We start from the raw sequence: 26,066 nt of genomic DNA on the forward strand, positions 1-26,066 counted from the left end.
TTATTATGAGGTAACAAAACAAAAAACTTGTTACTGCAGAACAAGCAGAGAAAATATCTAGTAATAACTTATAGTTACATATTGCAATAAATAACCTCCTGGAATCATAGAATCATAGAATAGTTAGGGTTGAAAAGGACCTTAAGATCCTTTAGTTCTAACCCCCCTGTTATGAGCAGGCACACCTCATACTAGACCATGTTGCCCAAAGGCTCTGTCCAACCTATCCTTGAACACTGCCAGGGATGGAGCATTTACCACTTCTTTGGGCAACCTATTCCAGTGTCTCACCACTTCAAGTTGTGACTTCAGGAGATCAGAGATCCATTTCTGTTTAGTATCTTGGATTAGGAGCTGATATGAATGTACATTCATCAGTGTGGAAGACCAGGATTGTTTCCCATCATCTAGTAATTTAGTTAGCTTCTGAGAGTTTCAGATCAGCAAAGACAGGTGATGGTGTCCATTCTCCCTTAGCCATGTTACTATATATATTTTAGCAGTATTTCCCCCAAGACAATGCAGAAGGGCAACATCAGAGATAGGCTAGAGAATTCATCATGGAAAATAATGGCATTATATAATGGAAAGTCATCATAGACATGCATTCTGGAGGTTATTAGGTCAAGTTACCCCTGTGACTAGGATCTGAGTAGGCACCATAGCAACAGTAGTAGTTGCTGCTATTGTCACAGGTATTCATTGCCACCATAGAGATACAGATTAACAATGGCAGTGCTCAAATTGCACCATTTATAGTGGGAAATATGAAAGTAGATATTTCAAACTATCAAGGTAAATCAAAAATCCTGTTTCCCCATTCAGAGCATGGAGATCCCTGTTGTTTGGAACACAAACAAGGAAATGATGGAGAATAGGCTGTCATTTTCACAGAGATAAAAATTATAGACGACACATGGAAGATAAATTGTCAAAAGAAGTTTTTTGATATACAACTGATTGATTTCCTAGTATACGTGAATTTATCTTTTTTCTTTCTTTTGCAATCCTTTATTATGCCCTTCGTTATGTGTTGAAATGAAGACAGAAGAAGGAGAAAGATGGGTAATTTGTCTGTAATTCGTAATTAAGATTAATCATTTTATAGACTATTAAATGTCAATAGATACATCAATAAATGTTTTTTATCTTGATGTAACAAACTGAATTGACTGTGTTCTGCTTACATACACAATCTGTGATATAAAGCAGCAGGGATAACTTTTACCTTAATCTGAAATGTTCATGTAATCAAATTTTGCCAGGATCCCTCTGAAAGAAAGAAAAGTGTTTTACCTAAGAAAATTAACATACAGATGATTAAAGATCTCTATCAGTAATATACTGAAAGTGAAAAGAATAAATAGGGAAACTTGATATTTACATTTTCATTTTTGATCTGCTGCTTCCTAGTATTCCCAGATCTGCATTATCTTCAGTAAGTACGTAAAATTTGATTTGTTATCTGCATTAGCAGTGCAGATAGAATGGCAAAGAGACCAGTTACTAGCTTGATAAAATGCAGGGAGTTCTTGACTGGTAATACAAAGAGCTACAGAGCCTGTTGTTGCTTAAAAGTGCTGCTGGGGAATAATTTGTCTAGCAGTTCCCAGAATTTTTAACTTGCAGTTTAAAAGGAAGAATTGCCTAATGCTTTTCCTGAATTCTTGCAATGTAGTACAAATGTAAATACATAGCGCATACTACATAACTTGAGATTCCTCTCTCTATAGTATTTGATATTATAAAAGGCAACATAGTGGAGTACAAATGTTTTGCAATGTACTCTTTTTTTCATTTTAATTAGGTGAGTTTAGCATTTATGTAAATTGATTTATTAATAATGGTGAAAGTTTGAGACTTCTGTTAAACAAGGACCTCTAGAGAGAATCTGTATCCATTAATTTGGACTTGGAAAACAAACTGCCATTGTGAAAAAGTGATTTGCTTGCCATATTAACTAACTTTCTTGTTCTTCAAAAAAAAGAGTAAAAAAAAAAACCCCAGATGTGATAAGGTTTTTGCTTATCTGTAGTTTTATGAACTGCCTAATCCCTTTCCTGCATAATTAATAGGTGATTATGGCTTCTAGTGAAACCAGTATGCATTTATGATTGTTTGAACCAATAATCTGTAACTTCAAGTTACCTTAGTATTTCTGCAGGTCCCTGAGTGATCAGGTTAAACTGGATTATGTTAGAACACTTTTATAATTTTCTTCACTATTGGAATTTTAATTAAAAATTATGCATAGAAAAAATAAAGATTTAGGCGTTACAAAAGTAATTTGAAGATGACAGTCTCATTAGGAAGAAATATATCTGCATTATTTGTGCAGAGTGTAATATGTTCTGGTTATATATATTTTTGTTGGTTTGTTTGTAAAATCAATTCTCAGCCAGTAACTGATTTTGCTGCACTGGGCATTTTGCATCTTCCTCTTGCAGGTCAAGCAGCACTATAGCACGATATGTGGTAAACTTTGAGAGAGATGGCTCAGAAATCAGAAGCACAGCAGGTGACATCTCAACTATTGGATCTAATAAGGTTGAAAATGAAAAAATTCCACTTTCTCCAAAGGAAGAGAGGGAGATATCAGCAACAAAACTCACAGTAACAGACCTCCAGCAACTGGTTGCCATAGCACTCCACGAAGACCAGTCCCTGCCAGTGGACCTTGGAACACTTCAGTTTACTGATGGTCAGTAGGCAGGCAGTGCCAGCCACAAGTTTCACCTTTTCAAACTGATGCAATTTCAATAAGGTCTCCTTTGCTCTCTAACAGGTAGTTTTCATTTGCTGTATCTCATTCTCCTAAGTGTTGCAGTGTCCCAGGGATGCACAGATCTAAGTTAAACTTGATAGCAAAATGTCTTTATAATTATACAGCCTAACTTCCAATTATATTGGAGAATCCGCTTTTCTTGCTTGTTTGTTTAGAAAAGCTGGATATTTTGCATACTAAGAAAAATAAGGGAGGGGTGGAGAGTGCAAAATACTATGTATATTCATAGTATCATTTTAATTTCCCGGTCTCCTTGATGAGGTAAGAAGTGAGGGCTTCCTCTAATGTAAATTTAGCTTTCTGAAAGGTAAGTCTTGACTGTAAGGAAGCCATCTAGCCTCCTAGTGAAATCAGAGCGACAGACACCTTAAGGAGTATTTGATCTCAAGCAAAAATCGATGGTGTGAAACATACTATAAACTGCATTTTGCTCTCTGAAACACAGAAGAAGTGTAGCTGGCTGTGAAGACCTCCAGCAGAAAATTTAAAGGTTTCATCCTGTTCAGTAATCCACCTAATAAATATCCCCATTTAGTGCATCAGTGATCTTTCTCAAAGCTAGCATAGCCCTAGTTTTGGGGAGGTGGGTTAAAAATGGGGAAAATAATTTAAAATATTTTTACATATGTGAATTTACCTAATCTTAAACCACACACCAAATTGCAAAGTGTTCCATTTACAAACAGCATTTTCTTGCAAAAAAATATATATATTTCAATGAACTAATACTTTCAGTAAGAACAAAATCTCATTGTTTATTGTAGATTAAAAGGCACAAGGAGAGGGGGGAAAAAGAGTGGCTATAGAACACTTTAATAATAACTATTTTAATCAACTTTCCTGCACTAGTTATTTTTAATAACCAGTTTTAGAAAACAGCTTGAATGTAACTATGTTTAAAGAGCTTCTCTGAGAGGGTGAATGGAACCACCAGGCACTAAAGCCAAAATTTTGAGTGCAGCAATGGTGTGGACTTTGGGTAGAACTGAAAAGAATATATGCTTAATGAATAACACAATATAATGAGTCATCATAGTCCAAGTGGATTTAACCAAGTGCTTCACACTTCAGCTGATTTTGAGTATCCATCCATGGTTCAGCTATCTGCAGACCTATCCCGTTTATTCTAAATAAAGGAGTACAAAGAATGATGCATATGAAGTTCTTGGTTTCCTCATAATTTCTAGCTTAAATGGAAATTTATGCCTTTTTCTTCTTAGCATGGATTTTTAAAAGTTTTTTTTTTTTATGGAGGACAGTTTTAATAATGGTTTTTACTGAGTTCATTTTGATCAGTTTTCAGGGTGCCACCGCTGAGATATTGCGCACTATTTAATTTAGTGCCTTTTTTTTTTTTCCCAGAATCTATTGGACCATCTAGTGATTTTGATAATGATATCCAGGCCATGGTCACTATTCCTCTGGCAGGCCCTGATTTGGTAAGTTAATACTGGTTGGTATGTTTATTTATTTATTTCTCCATGAATTGAGGAAAAACATTAAATTCATAGACCCATAGAATAGTTAGGGTTGGAAAGGACCTTAAGATCATCTGGTTCCAACCCCCCTGCCATGGGCAGGGACACCTCACACTAAACCATGGCACCCAAGGCTCTGTCCAACCTGGTCTTGAACACGAACACCACCAGGGATGGAGCATTCACAACTTCCCTGGGCAACCCATTCCAGTGCCTCACCACCCTAACAGTAAAGTACTTCTTCCTTGTATCCAACCTGAACTTCCCCTGTTTTAGTTTGAAACCGTTACCCCTTTTCCTATCACTACAGTCCCTAATGAAGAGTCCATCCCCAGCATCCCTATAGCCCCCCTTCAGGTACTCAAAGGCTGCTAATTAAACAGTGTTAAAATATGCATAAATATATAGAAAAAGGATCTTTTGCTAAAATACATACCTGCCTTTTATAATGCGGTAAAGATGAATGTTGTCTTGCTATACTTCAATGGAGGTATTGTTTAGAGCATTTGCAGGTGAAAATTACTGCTTGATTATCTTTTCCTGTTGTAATTACTAAATTTACACTGTCTCACCAGTTCAGTAGTACATTTCAGTGACAGAAAGAGAGCAATTGACAGGGACAGTGAAAGCCATCTTTCTTTGACCATTTTTTAAATTACAGGAAATGTGATTAGCATCACATGCCAAACATTTCATACATCCCATGACTTCATGCTGAGTTAGCTGTTTGCAAGTTCCTGTGGCTAAAGATTATTGGTGGTTTTAGCAGTGAAAGTTAAACATAATAATGAAAGCTGCTTTTTACAAACATTTTCAGGAGGACTCCATGAGCATGGAACTCCCACTGGGCTACCCCAGCCCAGCAACAGTGGGCCAAACTGGAGACATCCTGTTCAATGAATTTACAACTGGAATCCCGGTGTTAAGTGGAGACATCAGTGATGCTGAATACTTCAACAATTTTGTTTCATCTGAACCTGTGTTCCCTACCAAACCTTCCAGAGAGCCATTTCGGGAGAAATCTACTCCAGACACAGAAGATATCTCTGCTGACCACCAAAGTTTCACAGTGCCTTTCAGTGCTCTGGGTAGCACTGGTAGTCCTTCAAAACCAGAGGATTCCTATTTGCCTCCTCCAGCAGATGATTCTGCTAGCAGTGACTTAACCACTGATGGCTATGAGTCTCCAGTGGAGCAGGCCACCACACTGGCAGTTTATACCACAAGTAGCTTTATCCCACCTAGTCTTCTGCAAGAAAGAGCTGAAGCTGCAGATACAACAGGATCACCTTTCAAGGAAGCTGACCAAGACAGTCTGTCTGGACAAGGTAAGACACAAAAGATTTTTCTATAAAAGAGAGTAGAAGAGATCCAGTTGTTAATACACAAAGAGTTCTCAAATAAGTACAGTAATCATTCCTTTCAGCTGTGACAGAATTTTTTTCTGGACCATCAAAAGTAAAAAATTTACATTTCTGATGCTTACTTGAAAAAAAATCCTAAGGTACCTGACTTCAGGGTTGTCAAAGAAAAAAACAAACAAGCAAACAAAAACCCCAACAGCAATTCAGCAACAAATGCCTAAAGATGAGGCATGCCTTGTACAGGATATTATGGCAAAAATTCTTGTAGTCCTACTGAGAAAAGCATATCATACCTTCAAAAAACAGCATAGCATACCTATAAATAACATTTATTATAACCGTGGAAAAGTCTTACATTTGCAGGGGGAAAAAAGTTATAGGCATTTTTCATTGTATTTACTCATTGGGTTAAGGATTTGATGTCATAAAACCCACATAAAGTTGCATATTTATTTTGCAATTTGCTAAATAGCTGAAAAACCTTGTATCCTAACAGCTCCAAATGACTGAAGAGAAGCAGAGTCTCACCAAAAATGAGAGCAATTTTTGGTGAAGATACTAGTTTTATTCATTGTCTTCAGATCTAAAATTGTAAAGAATTTCCTTTGTAATTTATTACAGTTACTGCCTTACTGTTTTTCACTGGATGGGAGGAAGGATATTGGAGATGGACCTCTCCCTGGTCCCACGGTTCAAGCTTGCTTGATTGTTTCCAAGTGAGAGTGTAGGACCACAGTTCATTTGAGGCTTGCATAGGCTCTGATACATCAGTTCAAAATGAAGGTTACATTCTGTGTTATTAAATGATCCTCAGAGTTAATACATTAAATAGTTTAGTGAGTTTCAATGTCATCAGGCAAATATCAGACCAAAGGAAATTTAAGCGAGTATTATACAAATAGAAAGTTCACCACTTACCTACTAATACAAATTTCTTCAATCTTTCTCATATAATTTGAAATGCAGTAAAAAAACTACATCAAGGGTTTTCTTTTTCCTAAAGCCATTATTGCCTGTGCCCACACAGCATGGAATTGTTTGTTTAAAGAGGTGTGGATCTTCTATAACTGCATATTTGCTCCTGTAAACACCTGGTACTGACCCTTTAAACACTATTTTAAGAAATTATTTGTTGCATATTTGGGTTGGAACCTGTCAATCTGAGAAACAGAACAAACTGACTAGAACTGTAAAAAATAACTTCCCCAAAATAAGGCCCACTGCCTTGTTCCTCCCCGCTGAACACAAGTTATGTCTAAAACAAGCACTACAACACAAGAATTCCTTCATTATCTCTGCAGCTGGGTAGCAGGAAAAAAATAATTGTTCCCTGTCTAAAAGGAAGGGACACCTTATTAGCAGTGACACAAAGCTGGAGTTATTATATGCATTTAAAACCTTGCAGTACACAGAACATACTGCAAGCTTAACAGAAGAGAGAGGTTAAAAATCTACTTACTAAGTTTAGAGAAGAGTAAATAATGTATACTTTTAAAAATTCCTTTATAGTTTTTTTGTTGTTGTTGTTGGTGGTGGTGGTTTTTATTTGGCAGTTCTGAGTACAGCATTCCCTGTGTTGTTATTTTTTTCTTTCCCTAAATGTTGCATATTTCATAGGAGCTGATAGAATTTGATCTGGAAATTCAGGACTTGACAACATTTATGAAAGAGGTCTTATTAATGTCAACGGTGTTGGTGATATTAATTTTAACATGGCAAGCAAAATTCCTCACTATTAGGCACAGAATATTTCGCACACTGTACCTGGCTGCATTTCATAGCTGTGTTTCTTAGCATTTTTGAAACACAAACAAACAAACAAAAAACAAGAAACCCAAACTTTTAACTGTTGCAGGAACTACTTAGCTCTGTATGAACTTGGACAGAGGATTAAGGTCTGAACAGCTGCCTTCACTTCTACTACATTAATTCCCAGCCATTTTCTCACCTTTCAGTCCAGAAAGTGGAGCAAATTTTCTTCATCACATGTTTAGAACTTTAAATTCACTCTACCATGAAAGGAAGACATGGCTGCAAGAAATAACATGATCTGATATTCTTTTAGGTCTCCCCATCAGCTATGTTTCACAGATGGACTTTATTGCATCGGTTATCATGTGTGCAACTGTAGGCTGAACATTACTACAGACTCATGGACGCTGAATGTCTGTAATCTACTCCAACTACTTTAATTATGCCTATGTGAGGTCACTGGTCAAAGCAATAAAAAAAATTCTTTCACAGCTCCTTAAAAGATAATCAGACTCAGCTTTACACAAACAAATAGATGCAAAGTTCTGCGTACAACATGCAGGAAAAGGAAAGTGAAAAACAGGTGAGGGATGAAGAGTCGAACTAACAAGAAGTATCCTTCTAAGACATGCAGGATGGGATTTGTCAGGCTTGGGAAACCAGTGGGAGGAATGAGCCAGAAGCAGCTGTGAAGCTTCTTTCATGTGGGTCTGTGCTTGTTCAGGACAGTGATGCTGCCTGTGGTGCAGGTAAAGAGCAGGCCAGTGAGGATTAAACAGCCATGATGGCCAAATAGTGATGGCATTTACTCTGCTCCTCAAAGTAGCCCAAAATTACTAGGAAGATGCTTTAAAGTAAGCCTAACCTTTGAATATCAAATTCTGTCTGAGATTTTACAATAGAATTCAGAGACAAACCCTCTTACTGAAAAATTCTGGAATGCGTGGATCGGATGTCATGGTTTAAACATTTGACTACTCAGAAGGTTTGCTATAGCTCCTGCAAAATCTCAGCTCTTTCCATTTTTCATTTAAAATCACTGCAAAACCTCTGCTTTTTTCTACTCTCTGAGAGGATACCTCTTCACTGCTCTCTAGCATTCATCTTTCTTCATACTTTTCCCCCTCTGGAGTTATCAGTATGTCTTCAGTATGGTTAAATTTCTTTTATGCCTCTGTGGTCTTCTTGTGACTCTACCTAAAACAGTATGACCATTCAGAAAGGAAGACACTTGTGTAATGTATTAGACAGATTGTTATTTCAAAAAGCAGTAACATTTCATCAGTAAAACAAATGCAAACAAATATATAAAGTGATAAAAGAGTTCATGAAGTCTGCAACAACAATAAATGATATAGTTCTATTTCCTAAACAGTAAAGAGAATTTGAATTTGAATTTGTTTTAACTGTAGTTACTAACAAATATACAACACAGGTAAATCTCCTGACCATCATGGAGGACACATTATTTCTGGAGCAGTTATTCCAGAAGCATAGGACAAAATAAAGGTAGCAGTAATACACTTCAGCTACTCTGTTGTACTAAATCTCAGTCTCACAAGCCTGGATCATTCTCAAGCTTTCCAGAAAGACTCTAAGAGAAGACTCTGCAGGATGTGTCACAGAGGTGTTTTTTTTACTGTGAGAAACTGACTGATAAGGAGTAGACAGGGATCACATTTCTGTATGTGCAACTGATAAAAGCCTCATTAATTTTGGTAATTACCCTCATATATTCACACAGCCTTGTGTCATGTCTTCCTACTGCCAGCACTTAATTCAGTTGTGCTCTCCTCACTCACTACTATTTCTAAGCAATCTAGAAAAACTGTTTTCTGGATGTCTGGGAATTCTTTCTGCATCTGGTTCATCTCCAGCTGCCAAAGCACCATCTGTACATAGCATAGTTTTCTGTTTGGCATAACCAGCATTGTGATGGAAAAGAAAGTCCCATTACTTCTATCAAGAGCCACTCCAGATGTTCCCAGGATTGGAATTCACCCATCCTTTGTGACAGGAAGACTCAGCAGTTTTTCCATGTCTATGGTTATACAAGGTAAAGAACTCCTCTGTCTCCTTGCATGTTTTTCTGCTTTTCTTATATTTTCTTTGATCGTAAACTAACAAGATTTTCTTAACATTCTCCCTCAACAGCTTTTCTCTGTGCCCTTTCACTTGTTGCTTGCCGCTTCAGATGCGCAAAGAATGCTTTTCACAAAGGTGCTGCTTCAGTTCGATGACTGGAGAAGTAAACAGGTAGGTGTAGCTATGTCATTTTCTCAAGCATTATGTATGATATTAGCCTAAAAGTTGTCTGTGAATTGAAGATGAGGCTGAATGCAAAAGTTTCAGCAGGCCCATATTAAGATATGTCAGATTTAAGAAAATGTGCATAGTGTCTTCCTTGTTGTGATAAAGCTGGAATAGCACACTCAGAATACTACAGGTATCCTGAAGAGTCCTAAACATATTGGAGTAAGTGATTAGTGTACGGCAAAGATGTAATGATAGCTCAACTATCACCATGCTGGGTACAGGAGGAAGAATATGAGTAGAACAAAACCTTCATCACATCTTCAAAACATAATTAAACATGCTAAAATGAAATGGCTAATCCAAGCAAAAATATACAAGAGAAACAGTGCTAAATATTTTCCCAATTTAACACATCACTTGTTTAAATTATTAAGCTATCCAATCACTTCAGTTTTAATTTGAAGTTAAGCTCTGCTTCCTTCAAATATGATTTCTTATACATCTCCAAATACAAGATATAAATGCGTAAACATTAACCAAAACAAATGAAATGAAACTTTATATGCAATTGGTAACTCCAATGACTCATTGAAATTACTGTGTGAAGTACAGAAAACAATTTATATTTCTGGCAAGAAAATCTGTTGATCCAGAGGCAAATTTGAGCTACCTGTATAATGAAAAAATGTAACACCTCACACCTCATTCTCCACCTAAGTGTTCTGGCACTTGTTCACTTCTATTTTTTATTTTTAAGTCCCTTCCGCAGACACAGACGCACATTGCTATCCCATTGTTTCCACAAGGCCCAGAGTCTCATATTCTACGCACACACCTGGGGCTTTTCTCACACAGGCATCACTGCATATTGCTAGTCAACGCCATTGTTTCTGCAGTTAGGTTCTCATGAACCTCATGTGTCATTTTAGACTCCCAATGCTAATGATCCTTCAGTACTTGTTTCCTGAATGCTTTCACTTCTATAATTAGCATTTCCCTGAGGATTGTTCCCTTCTGGGTTCATGTTTTTTCTCTCCAAACTAATCATCTCCCTCCCTCCTATTTCACCGTAATACTGGTGACTTAAAACCTATTCATTTAAGTAAGCTTTACATTGGTTGTAGGTAGCCCTCCACCATGAGTGAGATGTAACATATGTAATACAAGCTTTCATACATTTCAGTTTCAGATCCCATCTTGTGTTAAAACCAACCTTTCTGACAGTGTTCAGAGATTAGATCTAAGTGGAAAAACAGGAAAGTTCTCTTGCCTGTTTCCTATGAAAACAGGAGCAACCTCCTCTCCCAGAGGAGAGGAGGGAAGGTGTGCTTGCCATGTGATAACGTTGAAAACCTGACAAGCCTACAAACCACCCATAATTCTTCTTCATCTTTGTCATTGTGCATGAAGAAGCTCTCCCTCCAGGAGCAGCACGTAGCTGTTGCTGCATGTGATCTATTTGCACTTTGTTCCAGAAAACTAATTTTCTTTAGAACTTCAGGGCTAGAAACTTCTTTGAGGAAGTTTACTGTCTTCAGACATGATTACAGTAATTCTAATCCTCCAATAAAAATTGAATATAAAAAGGCCAGAAATAAGTTCAGAATTTGAAAATCCAGTATCACAAATAACTTTAATATATTAATGCCTTGAATAAAATTACATAAAAACCTGTGACTAATAGAGTAGTAAAATAATAAAAAATACTTTAAAACAAATAATACAGACTTTTGAGCTGGGGGAGGAAGATTACCCTTTGCCAGGTCATAAATGAATGAAACTAATTAAGTTTACATGCAATGTAGTCCTGTTGGAACAAACATCAGAGTGGCACTGCTGAGAGTAACATGCCTTAAATAATACATTTCCCTCACTCATTAATAATCCTTAGTCTTCCTAGAAAAGCTGGATTTGAGAAATAACGTATTATGATCAAACGGTATTAAATATTTTATTTTCTATAATTATTACAGTTCTCACTTTGGGGGATTCCATTTCCTTCCAGATTAAGAAACTCCACCTGAGCTCAGCTTGGAATCAGTTCCTTGTTAGCAGATAACTCATGCCACCTGTATTAGACTAGCATAGGCAAGTTGTAACTTAGGTGCTCTGAATCACGTCTCTAGATGGAGTTATGTATCTCTATCTGGAGAGAGGGCTTGGCCTTGCTTTTCTCAGCCGTACCTGAGATGACTCACATAATTGGCACTGATGCCAATATCTATTTAAGGTGTTTGTTCTGCAGTTTGAAAGATGTTATAGTATTTAAAACCAACAAACAAAAATACATAAAAACCTTAAAAGGAGACAGATTTGTAATAATGTTTATACTAAATATAATAGAGTTTGCATTTGTGAAAATCTAGAATGTGCAAAACTCTTGCCAGGATAGATCTCATATATTTTCATATTGCAATTAAAAAAAAAAGGGGGGGGGGGGGGAAGTGGGAAAATAAGTTCTGACTTCTGCTTTACGATAAAATGCATTCTTTCCAACAAGTTCTTAATGTTGTTTTGTCAGTGCAACTTTACAGAAAGGTATGTAGAGGACAGGACTAAAGGCAATTTAAAGCAGTGATATCCAAGTGTAAATTAGAATGATGTAGAAATTTCACTTTCATTTTGTAGAATGGTAAGATCATTGTCTGCATTAGTAAGAACATGATTAAACGAACCCTGAATGCAAAAGATTCCTTTCTTGTTCATTTTATGTTTAGGTTTCCTTTCCATTCTTCCCCATTTGGTGGATTTCTTTTTCTTTCTAAGTTGAAGTGTTGTAGAATATAATACTTGTGGAATTGTGGTGCTGATAACAGATAACTGAGTTTACAGTCAAAATTTTATTTATGGCCAACCATTCCTCTAATAACCATTTTTAATGCCATGTAATTTGGAATGATGGGCTTTCAAGCAGCGTAGCCTACATGATACTGCAAAGCTCCAATAATAAATAAAAAAAAAAGTAGTGTGGCTTGAGGAGAATGAATGCCTGGAAGCATCAGCACAGATCTTAAAGTGCTTATCTGATTACAAGATTTCAAGAGAGTCACATTTTTTAACTTTCTAATGTCATGTTTGTTTTTTCTGTTTTTAGGTCCTTGGGTCAACAAATCACTTGAATTTATATCATGTGACTTCTATTTTGTTTTTACTGGTTTGCAAACTAATAAATTTCAGTATCACAAAACCGTCTTATGGTCCCATCACCTACAGAACTGTGCTCTTTATTTTTTCCTGTCACACAGTGGAGAAAAATAAAAAAGAGGGCAGGGATTTGGAGGGTACTTTCACGTCTGAAGGATAGGTATTGTAACCTGTCACATTTTGTTTCTAATTATTCTAAAGTCAAATGAATCAAAAATAACATTCCAGGTTCTCCATTTATGGTGCTCCAAAATCACTACAGTAGCATGGCAAGACTATTTACAATGTTTAGATGGTTACTTCTTTATGTTTCTAGGTTTAGGTTATTTTCAGGCAGATTTCATTAGTTTAAACTCATGAAATAAATTTCTCAAATTTAACTGTAGAATAATCAACAATAGGAATAAAAGCTGTTAATCCTTATGAAGCTATTGTCTTAAGTGAGATACTTCTTATTCAGCTTTGATTCCACTGCTATGTAGATGTGTATTAGTATTTGCAAATTCAATGCTTCTCAGTTTTCTTCTCTAATTCACTAATGTGAACACCAATGAAGTCCAGACTTCTCAGTTTAGCTTCATGTCTTAGTTGTTTAAGATATATTTTAATATAAATTTAGTATGGTAGCAAACTGCGCAGAATTTCAATGCAGAATAGCCTATAATACTAAATAACAGTCCCAGCGGTCTCTGGCATTTTTACATGTTTAAACTGTAAATGTACTTATTAATTTCCTTCCTTCACAAGAGTATAATACACCAGTTGAATCATTTCTTTAGCAGGGACTTTAATTAGAAAACTGACTTTTAGAGCACTTGAGCACTAGTATGTCATTTTGTCTAACAATCTCAGCAGATGAGGTAAAAGTTCTTACATGGAAAAGTGATTTGTCATGTTATGGAAATAAACTACCACTGACCTACTGTCCATACAAGGTATCTTATTATACACCTGTCTGTACAGTTTTTCTTGTAAAAAGCAGGAATACAACCTTATAATCTCACTATAATTACTGTTAACTACCTAAAGCAATCAATATGGAATTACTGAGTTTTCTTCTGCTATAGTCAGAGAAGTGCTGAGGCAAATGAATGTTTCTGAGTCTTAACTGAGAGGCAGAACCGTCACCACAATCAGGTGCAACAGCTGTTGAATTCAGGGAAGAAATTGTGGTGGGATGGTGGTTGAGACCCAGGTTTAACAGATTATTGTTGATTGTTTTCCAATTTTCTGCAGATACTTCCATCGCATAGTTTCAGTGCAAAATGAAATCAAACACTGCTACTCATAGTCCTGGGGATGCTTTAAGCACCTGCTATTCCTATCTTGTTTAAAGTACTTGCGTGTTTTTGAAATGCTGAATCCTCTAGAACTGCTGAAACAGGAGAATGCCAAGGACAGTTGTTAAAGCTTAATAGTCAAGTCTCTCAGTACATGAATTTGACACAGGTCTAAAATAAGCTTTCCCTACTAATTGCATATGTATTGTATTTCCACCTGTTGTGCTTAAGTGACTGCTTTGAAGCTGAAAAATTTAAAAAACTCATATATTAACTATTTAGTTCATTATTTCAAAGCTTTAAAGAAATAGGCTTACTCAAAAAACATGCAAATAATGAGAAAACTGTTAGCAGATAGATAATTGACATAAAGAAAGGCCTTAACAGAACAGATAATGACAAGGTGAATTATTATTTTTCAGCCATGCATTGGCCAGTGCATGTGAAAGTTAGAGAGAAAAATAATTTGTAATTGCACAGAAAACTGATATTTCAGGGGGCTTTTACAGGTACAGCGTCTAAGCATGAAACTGCTAAAGGCAGATGTGTTACTGACTGACTTCCATGAAAGTGAAGGGAGCTTGCATTTCCCAAGGAGAGATGGACCAACAAAAATATTAACCCTAATTTCATAAAGGGAATTCTTCCTTTGTACGGAAAACTTTGTGTGAGTTGAGTAAGACCAGCTAATTTACACCAGTGAAAAGCTTATGGGCAGTCAGACTGTTGTGAGACGCATCATTCTGCTTCTCTCAGGAAGAATTAGCTGCACTGAGAGAAAAGTTGCAGGAGATTAGAAGCAGTCAGGGCTTGAGGGACAAGTGAAAAATTCTTTGCTTTTCATTTCTTCAGTCATTGCAGGAGTGTAGAACATTACTGACCTGCAAAAAAAAAAAAAAAAAAGGAATTGATAAGGATGCTGATGCGAGATGAGGGCCATATCATAACTCTGTGTTATTTGGAGCAAACACTCCAAATCAAACACACAGTCTGGTGCTCCTGCCAAATTACTCAGCTAAGCATGAGTCAGTTAAAGAGGCTACCCAGTTTCACCAAACAGAAGGTGATCCTTGATGCCAGTGTGCAAAGCCCAGCTAAAGCACCCTTGGAAGATCCTTTCAGAATTAACAAAGACAAGAGAATACCAAGCTGTAGTTGCTCAACACCCTGAATTCACAGTATTTTATCTTTTCAGGTATTCATTTCGCAAATTTTATGTTATCCTCTTAGTTTTCACAGTGTCAGGTAGAACTGAAATGTTCTGAGAATAATGAGAGAAGATTATTATTACTAAGTAGTATTTTATCCTCTTGTGACAGCATGTCAGAATGACATTCATTGCACCTTTGGTGGTGAGAACATGATGATGAAGCACAGCTGCAAGATAAGAAAGTTTTCAGAATAAACTGAGGTGTTCTTATTTAAGTTACACAGAGCACTACACAGAAGTAGAGCTAGAGCTGCAGCTATCAGGCTGTCCTGCGAAAAAGCAGGCTCCTCAAAAAGTGTCAGCAGAGATGCTAAGGAAGAAAGGTTGAAAAATATAAGAAATTTTAGGACTGGAGATGGAGAAGAGATGGAATTCACTCCCAGTGCAGTGAGATTCACTGGAGTCAGTGGAGAAAGGGGTCTGTTGGTTTCACTGGACACTGAACCTGGCTTATGGGGAGCTCATATTGACAGACAGAATGACAGCCGTAGATCAGTCTGGCTCTTCTGCCTTGGTTTTACAGTTAAAAAGACAGAGTTAATAACGATGTGCTGCAAGACATTTGTTGTGACATGCTGGCTTAATGAGATTCTTAATTCTCTTAATCTTCATTTTACTTGTGTCCTAGTTAAAAATGAAAGACCTCAAACACAAATCCAGCACTTCATCTATTTATTTGTACACAACAGTCCTGCATTCAGGGATTTGTGGCATTTCAGGCACCAACAAAATATGTAGATTTGAATCCAGCTGCCTGATGTACCAGTCCATCTGGTATTTATATCAGCATAGCTGCCCATAAGGAGATTCTCACCCTGCATTATGGACCAGTCTCTTCATTGCACACTTTTTCCCTTGTTAGTTATTTCCTTCAGCCAGCATATATTCAAATATATATATGCACATTGCACTTCTGTAACCTTCATATACAGAACAATATTTGTCAGTGGACTGGAAAATTTTCTATTGCCAATAGGAAATGTCAATGCTTATTAAGCTCATGAGTGAAATGAAATACCAGGACCTCTCAATACATAATCTTCTGGGTCTGCTTATTAACACAAACCCATTAGAAAAATGTCTCATGACAATTTGACCTTTCCCCAACAATAACTCCTTATTCATGGTCAATTATAAAAGGTTTCCTCACTTTAAAAAAATGTAAGAGGACCAACTAATTAGATACCTGAAATGAAATAAAGCTGTTGAGATAGCAGATGATTCTTTCTGGTAAGTCAAACCTATGTATTTTACTCCCTCATCTGGGAATAAATGCCTGCATGCAGCACTCTTTTTAGAAAGATTTAATATAGCAATGCACCCAGGAAATTGCCTCTTAATTCAGTGTTTATACGTCTTTGCCAACAGCAGTTTAACTTCAGATATTAAACTCTCTTCAGTACAATATTGTCCATGTAATATGAAAAAGACATCTGGAGAGTTCAGTGAACATCTCTTTCGGAGGGTCAGTGGTGGCTAAGAGTTCAAATTGAGTTTTTCATTGCTGACAGCCGTTTTTAATTCCATTCTATTGTTTAACCTTAATGTAACATGGTTACTTTTGAGGTATATTTGAATTCAGTAAGTTGCAAGTCTTGCAACAGTAACATGATACACATTAGAAAACGTGTAACCAACAGAAGGGGACAATAACCCCTGTGCTCAAGGGTGGTGCTGTGCTTCACTAAGCACTCAGAAGCCTTTTAGGGGAGCCCATTTACTTTCACATTGCAAGAGTCTAACACCACCTCCGTGGTCGGTCACTGTCTTATGTATCTCAGCTGGAGAAACTGTGACTGATAAGAAATGGCAACATGTGAACACAAGTGATACATGCACTGAGATCATCTTGGTATACTCCCAAGGTGTTTTAAGTTACTTTGCTTGTAATAAGAGGATGCCAGAAGACCTTTATAATCTATGCATAGACTATCTCTCTCTATATGTAGATACACACACACACACACATATACACAGCTATTTGCCAAATGTGTAATATATATGTTTATTCTGCTTCAAACTTGCTGCAATTTCAAAGCCATTCCAGTACTTTTTTCTCCTGTAGTTACCTTTTTCTAAAATACAATATGCCTGACAAATACTATCAGTCATGACCATGTGTATGCTGTCATGCTGAGAGAAGGTTGCTCTAGAGCTGCAGGTTCATCCCATCAGTAGATCATCCTGCATTAATGCCTCAAGCACTAATGCTAAGAAATCTGTCCTGAGTTCCCTTAACTAACAAGTGACTCTCACTCCCTATCATCAGCATAACAAGTAACAGCAAGAGCTTTGTAAACAGAGAACATCGCTAGGCTTTTCTTCTCTAATCTGTCCATATCCTTGATTACACAAGAAACACGAGGACATGACAAGAGAAAAGCACCTCAAGTTCTCGAAGAAGTATTAGGGCATCAAGCTCTGGTGCAGCATTTGGTGTTTTATGCAGCATGAACAACAACACAGCAATTTGCTATTCTTTTCTGGGTGCTTTCTAGGGCTGGAGGGACTGGGACTGTAGGCCTTGTATTACACTGTCAGCACTGCAAATTACGTATTGCAACAAATAAAAGGAGACCGCACAACTGTGCTACTTTAAATGGGAATTTGCCATACACACATTGTGCTCCTGTTCCAGATCAGCACAGTCTGGCCCTGCAGTAGGGGAGAATACACCACTTGGTCTTTTTCTGCATCTCATCCCACAGATGCTTCATATTAGCAGTGTACTTCAGCATCTTCTCCAGAATCACCAGTGCTCTAGGCTCTTTGTTATTTTGTACATAAGCATACAAAATTTAACACATTTTGTGTCATGAACAGCCACTGGGGATGTGGTAAGGGGATGGGAGGGGCTCATAATGTGGAAGGTAAGAAGTTCACTGCTGATAAATATGAATTAGAACTCAGCCCTACATATCAAACTCAAAATAGGTGAAATATAGTCTCTTATCAAGTGGGAATTTTTGTCAGCTAAATCATTCTGGTTTCCAAATATTCTGCCAGTTAAAGTGAGTCTCCTGGGGGAAGATGTTTTCATGCAAGCAACTGACTATAAAAAATTTGCCTTGTCCCATATGGGAAAGAGGTACTAAATATTGACAGAGATGAGTGATCTTCAATAACTTGCCATCAGCCAGCTAGTGTTAAAGGCAAAATAGGTACCCCCTGTGGGATTCCATTGCTTTGCAGGTGTCTCCCCTAAAACCTGGTCTCTGGAGAGTCTTGGCTGCACTCAGCGCCTACTGATCTGTTCTGATGAGCCAAATCATAACAAAATGTTTGTCCATCAGCAGCAGCTGCCCAGGACAGTTTGGGAACTCTCTTTGATGACTACCCTACTTTGAGCTGCAAGATAACAGGGGAATCCTGCAAGAACATGAAACAGGAGCTAATAACCTGGTCTTCAAAAGAGAGGCAACATCTTGCAAGGCAGTTGCAATATTTTATGCATCCAGAAAGCAGTGAAGTGGAAGTTGTCCTTTCCCTGATTACCCCTGTCAGAGTAGTGCAAATCGTGTTTCTAGAATGCTTTTTTATGTGTAGCTATGAGAACATGCACTGCTGCTATGACTAAAATTTGCTCTAGCAAGAATTTACCTTATACTCCTGAACACCTTGGCATCTATTACTCAATACCTATCAAAAACAGGTATTAATATACAAATAAACTCATCTGAAAGAACAACATAACAGAATAACATTTGCACTAGTTACTGATGTGCGACTGCATAAATAGAAGCAGCTGTAGTAACTTCCAGCCTGCTTTACCTGAGGAGTTCTGCTTCAGAATATTGTTTCTAGAAGTTCACTTCCCCACAGAACAGACAAAAAAAGTCTAGTTCTTCCATTAGCTGGGGCAAAACACTTGTAAGGAAGAGAAAACCTTAGAACTAAGAGTAGGAGGAGCAACTCTCCAGTAACACCTTGTCAGTGGTATTCCAGAGTAAAATGCTCTGAGCTTTCTCCCGGGCCTGAACCATGCTGCCCTGCTCAGAGTTTCGAACTACCACACAATGGAAAGTGTTTCCCATTTTCAAAAAACTTCAATAGTCCTTGTCATACATCAGAGAACATCAGAGAAATCACCTTACAGTAGTGCCACAAGGGAGCTGAAGAGATTGATTTACATAACAGACTATGTAAGCAGAAAAGCAGGCATCATACATAAATTCGCTGTGTATGTTCTGAAGTCAACAGAAATATACAGGCACTTCAAAAGATGCAGAATATTTGGATGGTTTTCTTCAAGTGAGATAAATATCTCACTATTGACTAAAAAGGGAACAAAAATATTGGCTTAGAGGATGCATCTCATTTTTAGATACGTTCTAGAAGAGAGTTCAATACCACCTGAAGGTGTATCCTTAAGACTCCTGAGCAGGAATTTGAAGTAGAACCAAAAAGTAAATCTAGCTCTCTCACAATCTACTCTAATAGTATAACCACTGGTCAGTCTATTATGTGTTTTACTTAATATATTACTATTGATACTATTATTTATAAAGATTTATTTTATATTTATATTTATATTTATATTATACTGTTTATTGTTTTCATATTAACTTATTTTATTAGCATGTGTTTTATCTCTTTATACTTTGTCACTGAATCACCATATATATATATACACACTATAACACACATAATGAAACAAACAATAAAGAGGATAAAAATATATATAACATCTCTTAACATAGGCTTATGCAAAGTGGTAACTAGATGGGAGAAAATTCTTTTCAAGCATTTAATTCTAGTAAAACCACATACCAAGCCTTAGAAGGATTCCTTGATGTTTCAAGAAGTGTGGTCAGCTTAGCAGAATGGGGTATATAGAAAATAATCCACATTAGACCAAGGTATTGTACCTTCAGGGAGAAAGGAAAGAGTTTGTGTGTGCTGTTAAATTGACACAGTTTTGCTCTCTTCAGTTTGCATCTGAAGAGACTGCACTGTTTTTCATAACAGTGATTACTGTTTATGACTGCTGGCAAATAATAGCTTCAACCTCTTGCAGAAGGGAACAAAATGACTCCAGCATACAAGTGATCTGAGCAGACAGCTCAAAGATACGATCTACTCTTTCAGACAATATAAACTGACAGTGTGAGTAGGTACCTTCAAAACAAGAATGTGCTTTGGAGAGGTTCAGGAAATACTTACCAAGTGTAATTATTACTATTTAAACAGAGCACCCACAGAAATCTCATTACTCAATCCACCTCATGTGGATGAGTTGTTTTATTCCAGTAATCTTTCCTTGGTGACGGAAATACCATTTTCATGTTTAGGTAGTGTTAATACTTGTTTTTTTAAAATGCTTCGGTAGAACACAATAAACATGTTGTTTCCATGCTTGATGTTTGTTATGCTCGCTTTTCAAGTAGGTATTTCTTTTCTCCATTTTTCTGCAGCAGTTAAGATCATGGATGAACCAGAATCATCAGGTGATGACATTTTAGTGCCAGCCAGCACTTACGAAACTTTGCCTTTCCTTATTGGTTCAAGTGATCCCTCTACCACCCAGCCTGAAGACGTTATTACAGCTGTGCTACCATCAGATCAAACAGCACTGCTGCCTTCAGCAACCAGTCCATCCTACAGCCTCTCAGAGATCATCGAACAGTCCCTTGAGGTACCAGACTCCACAGTGCCCGGGACAGGAGTGCAGGATATTGCTGCAGAGTTAGATCACATTGGTGTGATGAGCACAGCCACATTGGATGAAGTGGAACATGGCAGCGGTTATATCCCAGTGCTGACAACTGAGCCTGCAGAAGCCACCCCAGCTCCTACGCTGAAATATGTAACTACCAGCTCCATGACAACCGCAGCCAAAGGCAAAGAGCTAGTGGTTTTCTTCAGCCTGAGGGTAACCAACATGCACTTTTCTGATGACCTCTTCAATAGGAGCTCGACAGAATACAAAGCGCTAGAACAACAGTTCATGCAATTGGTGGGTGTAAATCAACTTGAACAACATATTGCAATAGTCAGGCACAGTTTAAAGAAATATACTGAAGAGCAGAGTACTTTGATAATACCAGACCCTGCTACAGTTCAGCCTGATAAAGCTGTATTTTGAAAGGCTCCATAAGCCTAGGATGACATCAGGGTATGAAGAAAGTTCATGAAGTCAGTCATGAAATTTTCTACTTGTTCAAGAGACTCCAGATATATGGGTGGCATGTAATTTATTTGTCTTTTCCTTAGCTTCACATTAACAGCATAGCCTTGCTGATTACATCTAAGGGTTGTGTCTACATGCTGCGTTTAAAAACAGGCCTTTTAAAACATATCATAGCTTAGCAGGGGGAATGGTATTAGATCTGGATTTTCTCTATGGGTACAATAGGGCAGCAGGTCAGCTCAGTAATGCACCTACTATGTTATACACTAACCTGCCTGGATTGAATGTTTGAAAATAATTAAAGTTGGCTTTTGAGTGAGGTGATTTTTTTCTCTTCCAGATGAATAAACTCCTTAGATGCTATGCATTTTATTACAGGGAAAATTGCTGTCCATCCATCTCAATATATTATTGAAAAAGACACAAAAGTCAGAAGACAGTGCTAAAAGAAAAGTGGATTTGGTGGTACAGTTTAACAATTGCATTAAATTCAGACAAATAAACGCATGATGTGTTCACTCAATAATGAAAAGTTACTATAAGATAAATAACTAGTGGGTAGACATTAACATGAAGTTAAAATAAAAGGCGATTTTCTGTTTTGCAGCTACTTCCATACCTTCAGTCCAACCTGACAGGTTTTAAGCAACTGGAAATACTTAACTTCAGGAATGGAAGTGTGATTGTGAATAGCAAAATGAAATTTGCCAGGACAGTGCCATACAATATCACAGAAGCAGTACATTGCGTTTTGGAAGATTTCTGTGATGCTGCAGCCCAGCGCCTCAATTTGGAGATTGACAGCTATTCCCTGGATATTGAGCCAGGTAAGACTGTGGTAATAATGTATGTGCAAAATCGAAACCAAGCAGATAATCTTTTTCAGATTGTTACAGCTTCAGAGGCATCACTGTTTTGGAAATAACAGTATTAACAACAGCCTCCCAGTGATCAGGAGTAATAAGAAAAAAAAACAAATTATCTACAGGCATATTTTCATACTATAATGAAATGCCTAGGTGGAGGTGTTGGTCTGTCCATATACATCAACTGCTTTTCAGAGCCAAACATAGCGAACTAAAAATTCTCTAGAATAAGAGCTGGGCAAAGGCAGGTATGAAGAACAGTCATGTGCAGCTTACAGAAGCGACTTATGGAAATGTTGCACTTGAGTATTTAAACATAATTTCTGATGATTTTTGCAATGTTGTAAGCAAACCATACTTTAGAGAGTCATTAAATCTGCTTTTGAAGACTACAAGACAGAAGGAGATAATTTCTAGGAGTAACTGGATTGTACAAATGGTCACTGACCAGAGCATGACTATTATTTGTAGCACTCCATAGAGTTGTAATTCCAGAATCCCTCCTGGTTTAGTACCTTTCAAATAAATCTGTAGTCTTTCTTAGGCACTAGGAAGCCTGAAACACATCTGGACACTTGTAATGTCAGAAACTTAGAGTTTCACAAACTATATTGTTTTATAAATTTGAAGTCTGGATCTATTTTCAGAGTCTGGTAATAATTTCAAGGGCTGAATTTAATTTTATGGGCATAGAGAAGAACTATACCAATACCTTAGCATGAGGATGCCTCTAGCAGTTTTGGTTAATCTGTCTTTTTATGTGCAGATCTCTGACTACTCCAGAGCAAAAATCCATTTACAGTTCATGTGGGCAGTTTCTAATCTATTTTCATTTTACCTATCTCCTTGTGGCCACAAAGAGCATAGGTAGTGTGTGGTAAAGAAAGTTAACAAGGCACAGTATTCAAACTTTCTAATATGCCCATGATAAATGGATGTTTTGCTGAATAAAGTATTAAATGAGTTCACTAGAAAGAGTGAACTTCGGGGTACCACATGTTCTCTGCTTTGGTAGTGAATATTCAATAAATAAATGTTAGAATTAGAAAGCTTCTAAAATGCAAACACAGAAAAAAAAAATTAAAATCTGTCACCTTCATCCATATCAACTGCTTTACTGATACGATATTTCAACATTAAATCCACTGAGTTTGCTGGGAGTACTGTTATTTCAAGGTTTACGAGCAGTAGTAAAATACCAAAATAGAATAAATTAGGTTTAGAAAGCCAGTATATTCCCATACAGGTGTTTCAAAGACCTACTGTCTTTTCCTTTAGAAAACAAAGAAATAAACCAAAGAACAAACAAACAAACCAACCCCAACCTGCTGAGTAAATTAAGGTAATTTAAGCAAATTACTAGTTCTTGTGAAAGTAAGAGCCATCTAGTGGTAATAACGTTATACTAAATGGAAACACTGATGGGAACTGACAGTTCAAAACATGTATCAAGACTCTGCATCTGCAAAGGGCTGACAGCACTGGTCATAAGTAATGCCATAAAGAATAATATAGCGGGCTTTTAAAAATACCTGCATGCACTATTTTTGTAATCTAAACAAAGTGAAAACACAGAAGAGATGACAAGGTATGGCAGATAAGTAGCCCAATGCTTTGTTAAGGAAAACAAAACATTAGCATGAAAAAATGACCCTGTAACCCAGTGCAATAATCACACCAAGGTCTACTTGTCAAATGGAAATGAACTGAGACCTTTCAGCTTCTGAAAACTGCAGGACTGTAGCATGCAACCCTGGGTAATGCTTTGACAGAGCCCATGTCTCCGTATTAGCAGTATCAACCTTTATTTCCAATACTATAAAGGTAAACTGACCATTGACACTGGGGAGAGACTTACAAGAAACCTGCAATTAATACAGCTGTCACTGTTTTAATTAAGTCCTTAATCATACAAACTCTTTTATTAACCATTTTTCCTTTGTAAGAGTTCTGGTTTTGGTTGAAGTGCAATTCTGTGTGGGGTAAGAAAAGCATCTGTAACAGTTAATATCCCCTGTTCTGTTTCATTAGAAACTAAATTATGTAATATCCAAAATCCAGTACAAAACCAAAACAAAATACTTGAAATTTTTCTTCCCCCCTAATATAAACAAGGGAATAAATTTATTTTGTAAGTTATTGTGTTACTTTGTTGCCCATTTGTTAGAGTTCACATGTACATACTTTTACAGCGTGCACTTTCTCTAGACAGTGTTTCTAGGTTGCAGTCCTCACAGTATTGTGCAATATTAAATAATCAAGTTCCTTTCCCTTGTCATGTCCTAAATTATGTGTTTAAGATCATAAGAGCTGAAAGTATTTCTAACACATAGGCAAAGCTGTAGCATAGCATCCATGAGCATAAAACTAGCACTTACAGTAAACTAATAATAAAAATATCTTAATGTGAAAATTCTTGTCAGTGAGATGAAAATAAAATCACAGCTTAATATTGGTGGAGTAAACAAATTGTAAGTAAACATAAGCTTGGATGCCCGCTGTGTCACCTACAGAAAGAACAGTGTGTGTCCTTTTATGCTAGGCTACATTCGATTACCATGCACAAGTAGGAGGCCAGTAAACGTGAATAGTCTTCTCTAGCTGCCTCAAAGCCTGCCAAGTTTCTTTGGGGTAATGCATTAACGATTCATCCACCCGTTACAGCTGATCAGGCAGACCCGTGCAAATTCATGGCATGTGACAAGTTTTCCGAATGCATAATGAATGAGTGGACCAAAGAGGCCGACTGCCTCTGTAAACCTGGTTACGCAAGTCAAGACGGATTACCCTGCCGGAGCCTGTGTGAGCTAGAACCGCAACTTTGCATCAACGGGGGGAAATGTGAGTTAGTTCCAGGAAGAGGAGCTGTCTGCAGGTAAATAAATAGTACTTAACTTGAATTCTGTTAACAGACCTGGTATATCTGTTGCATGAACAAGTAGGGCTGAATATACACTTTTCAACAGCAAATGAAAATAAGCCAAGGGTAATAAGCCAAGATCTCAACATTCAGACACTTTGAGCTACATTGCACTTCCCTTCTTCAGTATAAATAGCCTAGCTCTGGACAAATCCTTTTATTCCTATTAGTATGCACATCACATCACAATCTAGGGTTTTTTTAGAGATGTTTTAGAAATTTATTAGGAATTCAGCAACACTGGCAGAGATGACACATACGAAGCCGTGCATTCTTTTCTGATTTTGAAATACATCTTGGAAAAATGAAATAACACATTCACATTGCTATTGATTACACAGCAGTATTTCAAGAAACTACATTTTTCTAAGACATATTAAAAAGGAAATCAATATTCTTACAAGCGCACCTATAAACCCTGTTCTGATTTCAAACCATCCAATAAAGCATGTGAAGGCTGAGGCAGCTTTCAGCGCTTTCTGGGAAAGACTTGAAGATTAGCAGCTCCTCCTAACTGCAAATATACCCTAGGATTACACGTTCCATAATGATTTTTACATGAAATGATGTTAAGCCAATATTGAGAGCTACCACAGTACTTGAAAATATTAATTCTCTTTTCAAAGCATCAGGTTTCATCTCATTGTAAAGATAGGACTCCCCAGAGCAAGCTGTGAAACTGTTTACTCGACTACACAGTGGTAGACAAGTACTGTATGGCACATGTATAAGCAAGAGAGAAGTTAAAATTCTTGCACTTGTTTATTCTCTCCTAATATTGGCACTACAAGGTTAATGATACATCTTTAAGTAAGTGTACTTGGGGTTAACATCAAAACTACTGAGCAAATTATTCATATATTTTCACTGCAGCAACATAA

The 26,066-nt window shown here is 37.1% G+C and overlaps 1 protein-coding gene and 1 long non-coding RNA gene across 2 annotated transcripts in view; both read left to right on the forward strand.

Annotated features, from left to right (window-relative positions):
- IMPG1 (interphotoreceptor matrix proteoglycan 1) overlaps positions 1-26,066 on the forward strand; it is a 63,506-nt gene that overhangs the window by 31,672 nt on the left and 5,768 nt on the right. Inside the window, exons 9-15 of the mRNA XM_057418824.1 lie at positions 1,045-1,065; positions 2,448-2,701; positions 4,148-4,224; positions 5,081-5,591; positions 20,684-21,225; positions 22,007-22,226; positions 24,930-25,140. Of these exons, the coding sequence (XP_057274807.1) occupies positions 1,045-1,065; positions 2,448-2,701; positions 4,148-4,224; positions 5,081-5,591; positions 20,684-21,225; positions 22,007-22,226; positions 24,930-25,140 (1,836 nt within the window). The remainder of the gene's footprint in view (positions 1-1,044; positions 1,066-2,447; positions 2,702-4,147; positions 4,225-5,080; positions 5,592-20,683; positions 21,226-22,006; positions 22,227-24,929; positions 25,141-26,066) is intronic.
- Positions 9,366-13,006, forward strand: LOC130604368 (uncharacterized). The gene is made up of 3 exons (XR_008973437.1): positions 9,366-9,435; positions 9,534-9,635; positions 12,730-13,006. It is a non-coding gene; the product is annotated as an uncharacterized LOC130604368 (long non-coding RNA).

The sequence above is a fragment of the Pezoporus wallicus genome, unplaced genomic scaffold, assembly GCF_028554395.1.
Source record: "Pezoporus wallicus isolate ANWC-B61680 ecotype Strahan unplaced genomic scaffold, APGP_CSIRO_Pwel_v1 contig_4901, whole genome shotgun sequence".
Lineage (NCBI taxonomy): Eukaryota > Metazoa > Chordata > Aves > Psittaciformes > Psittacidae > Pezoporus > Pezoporus wallicus.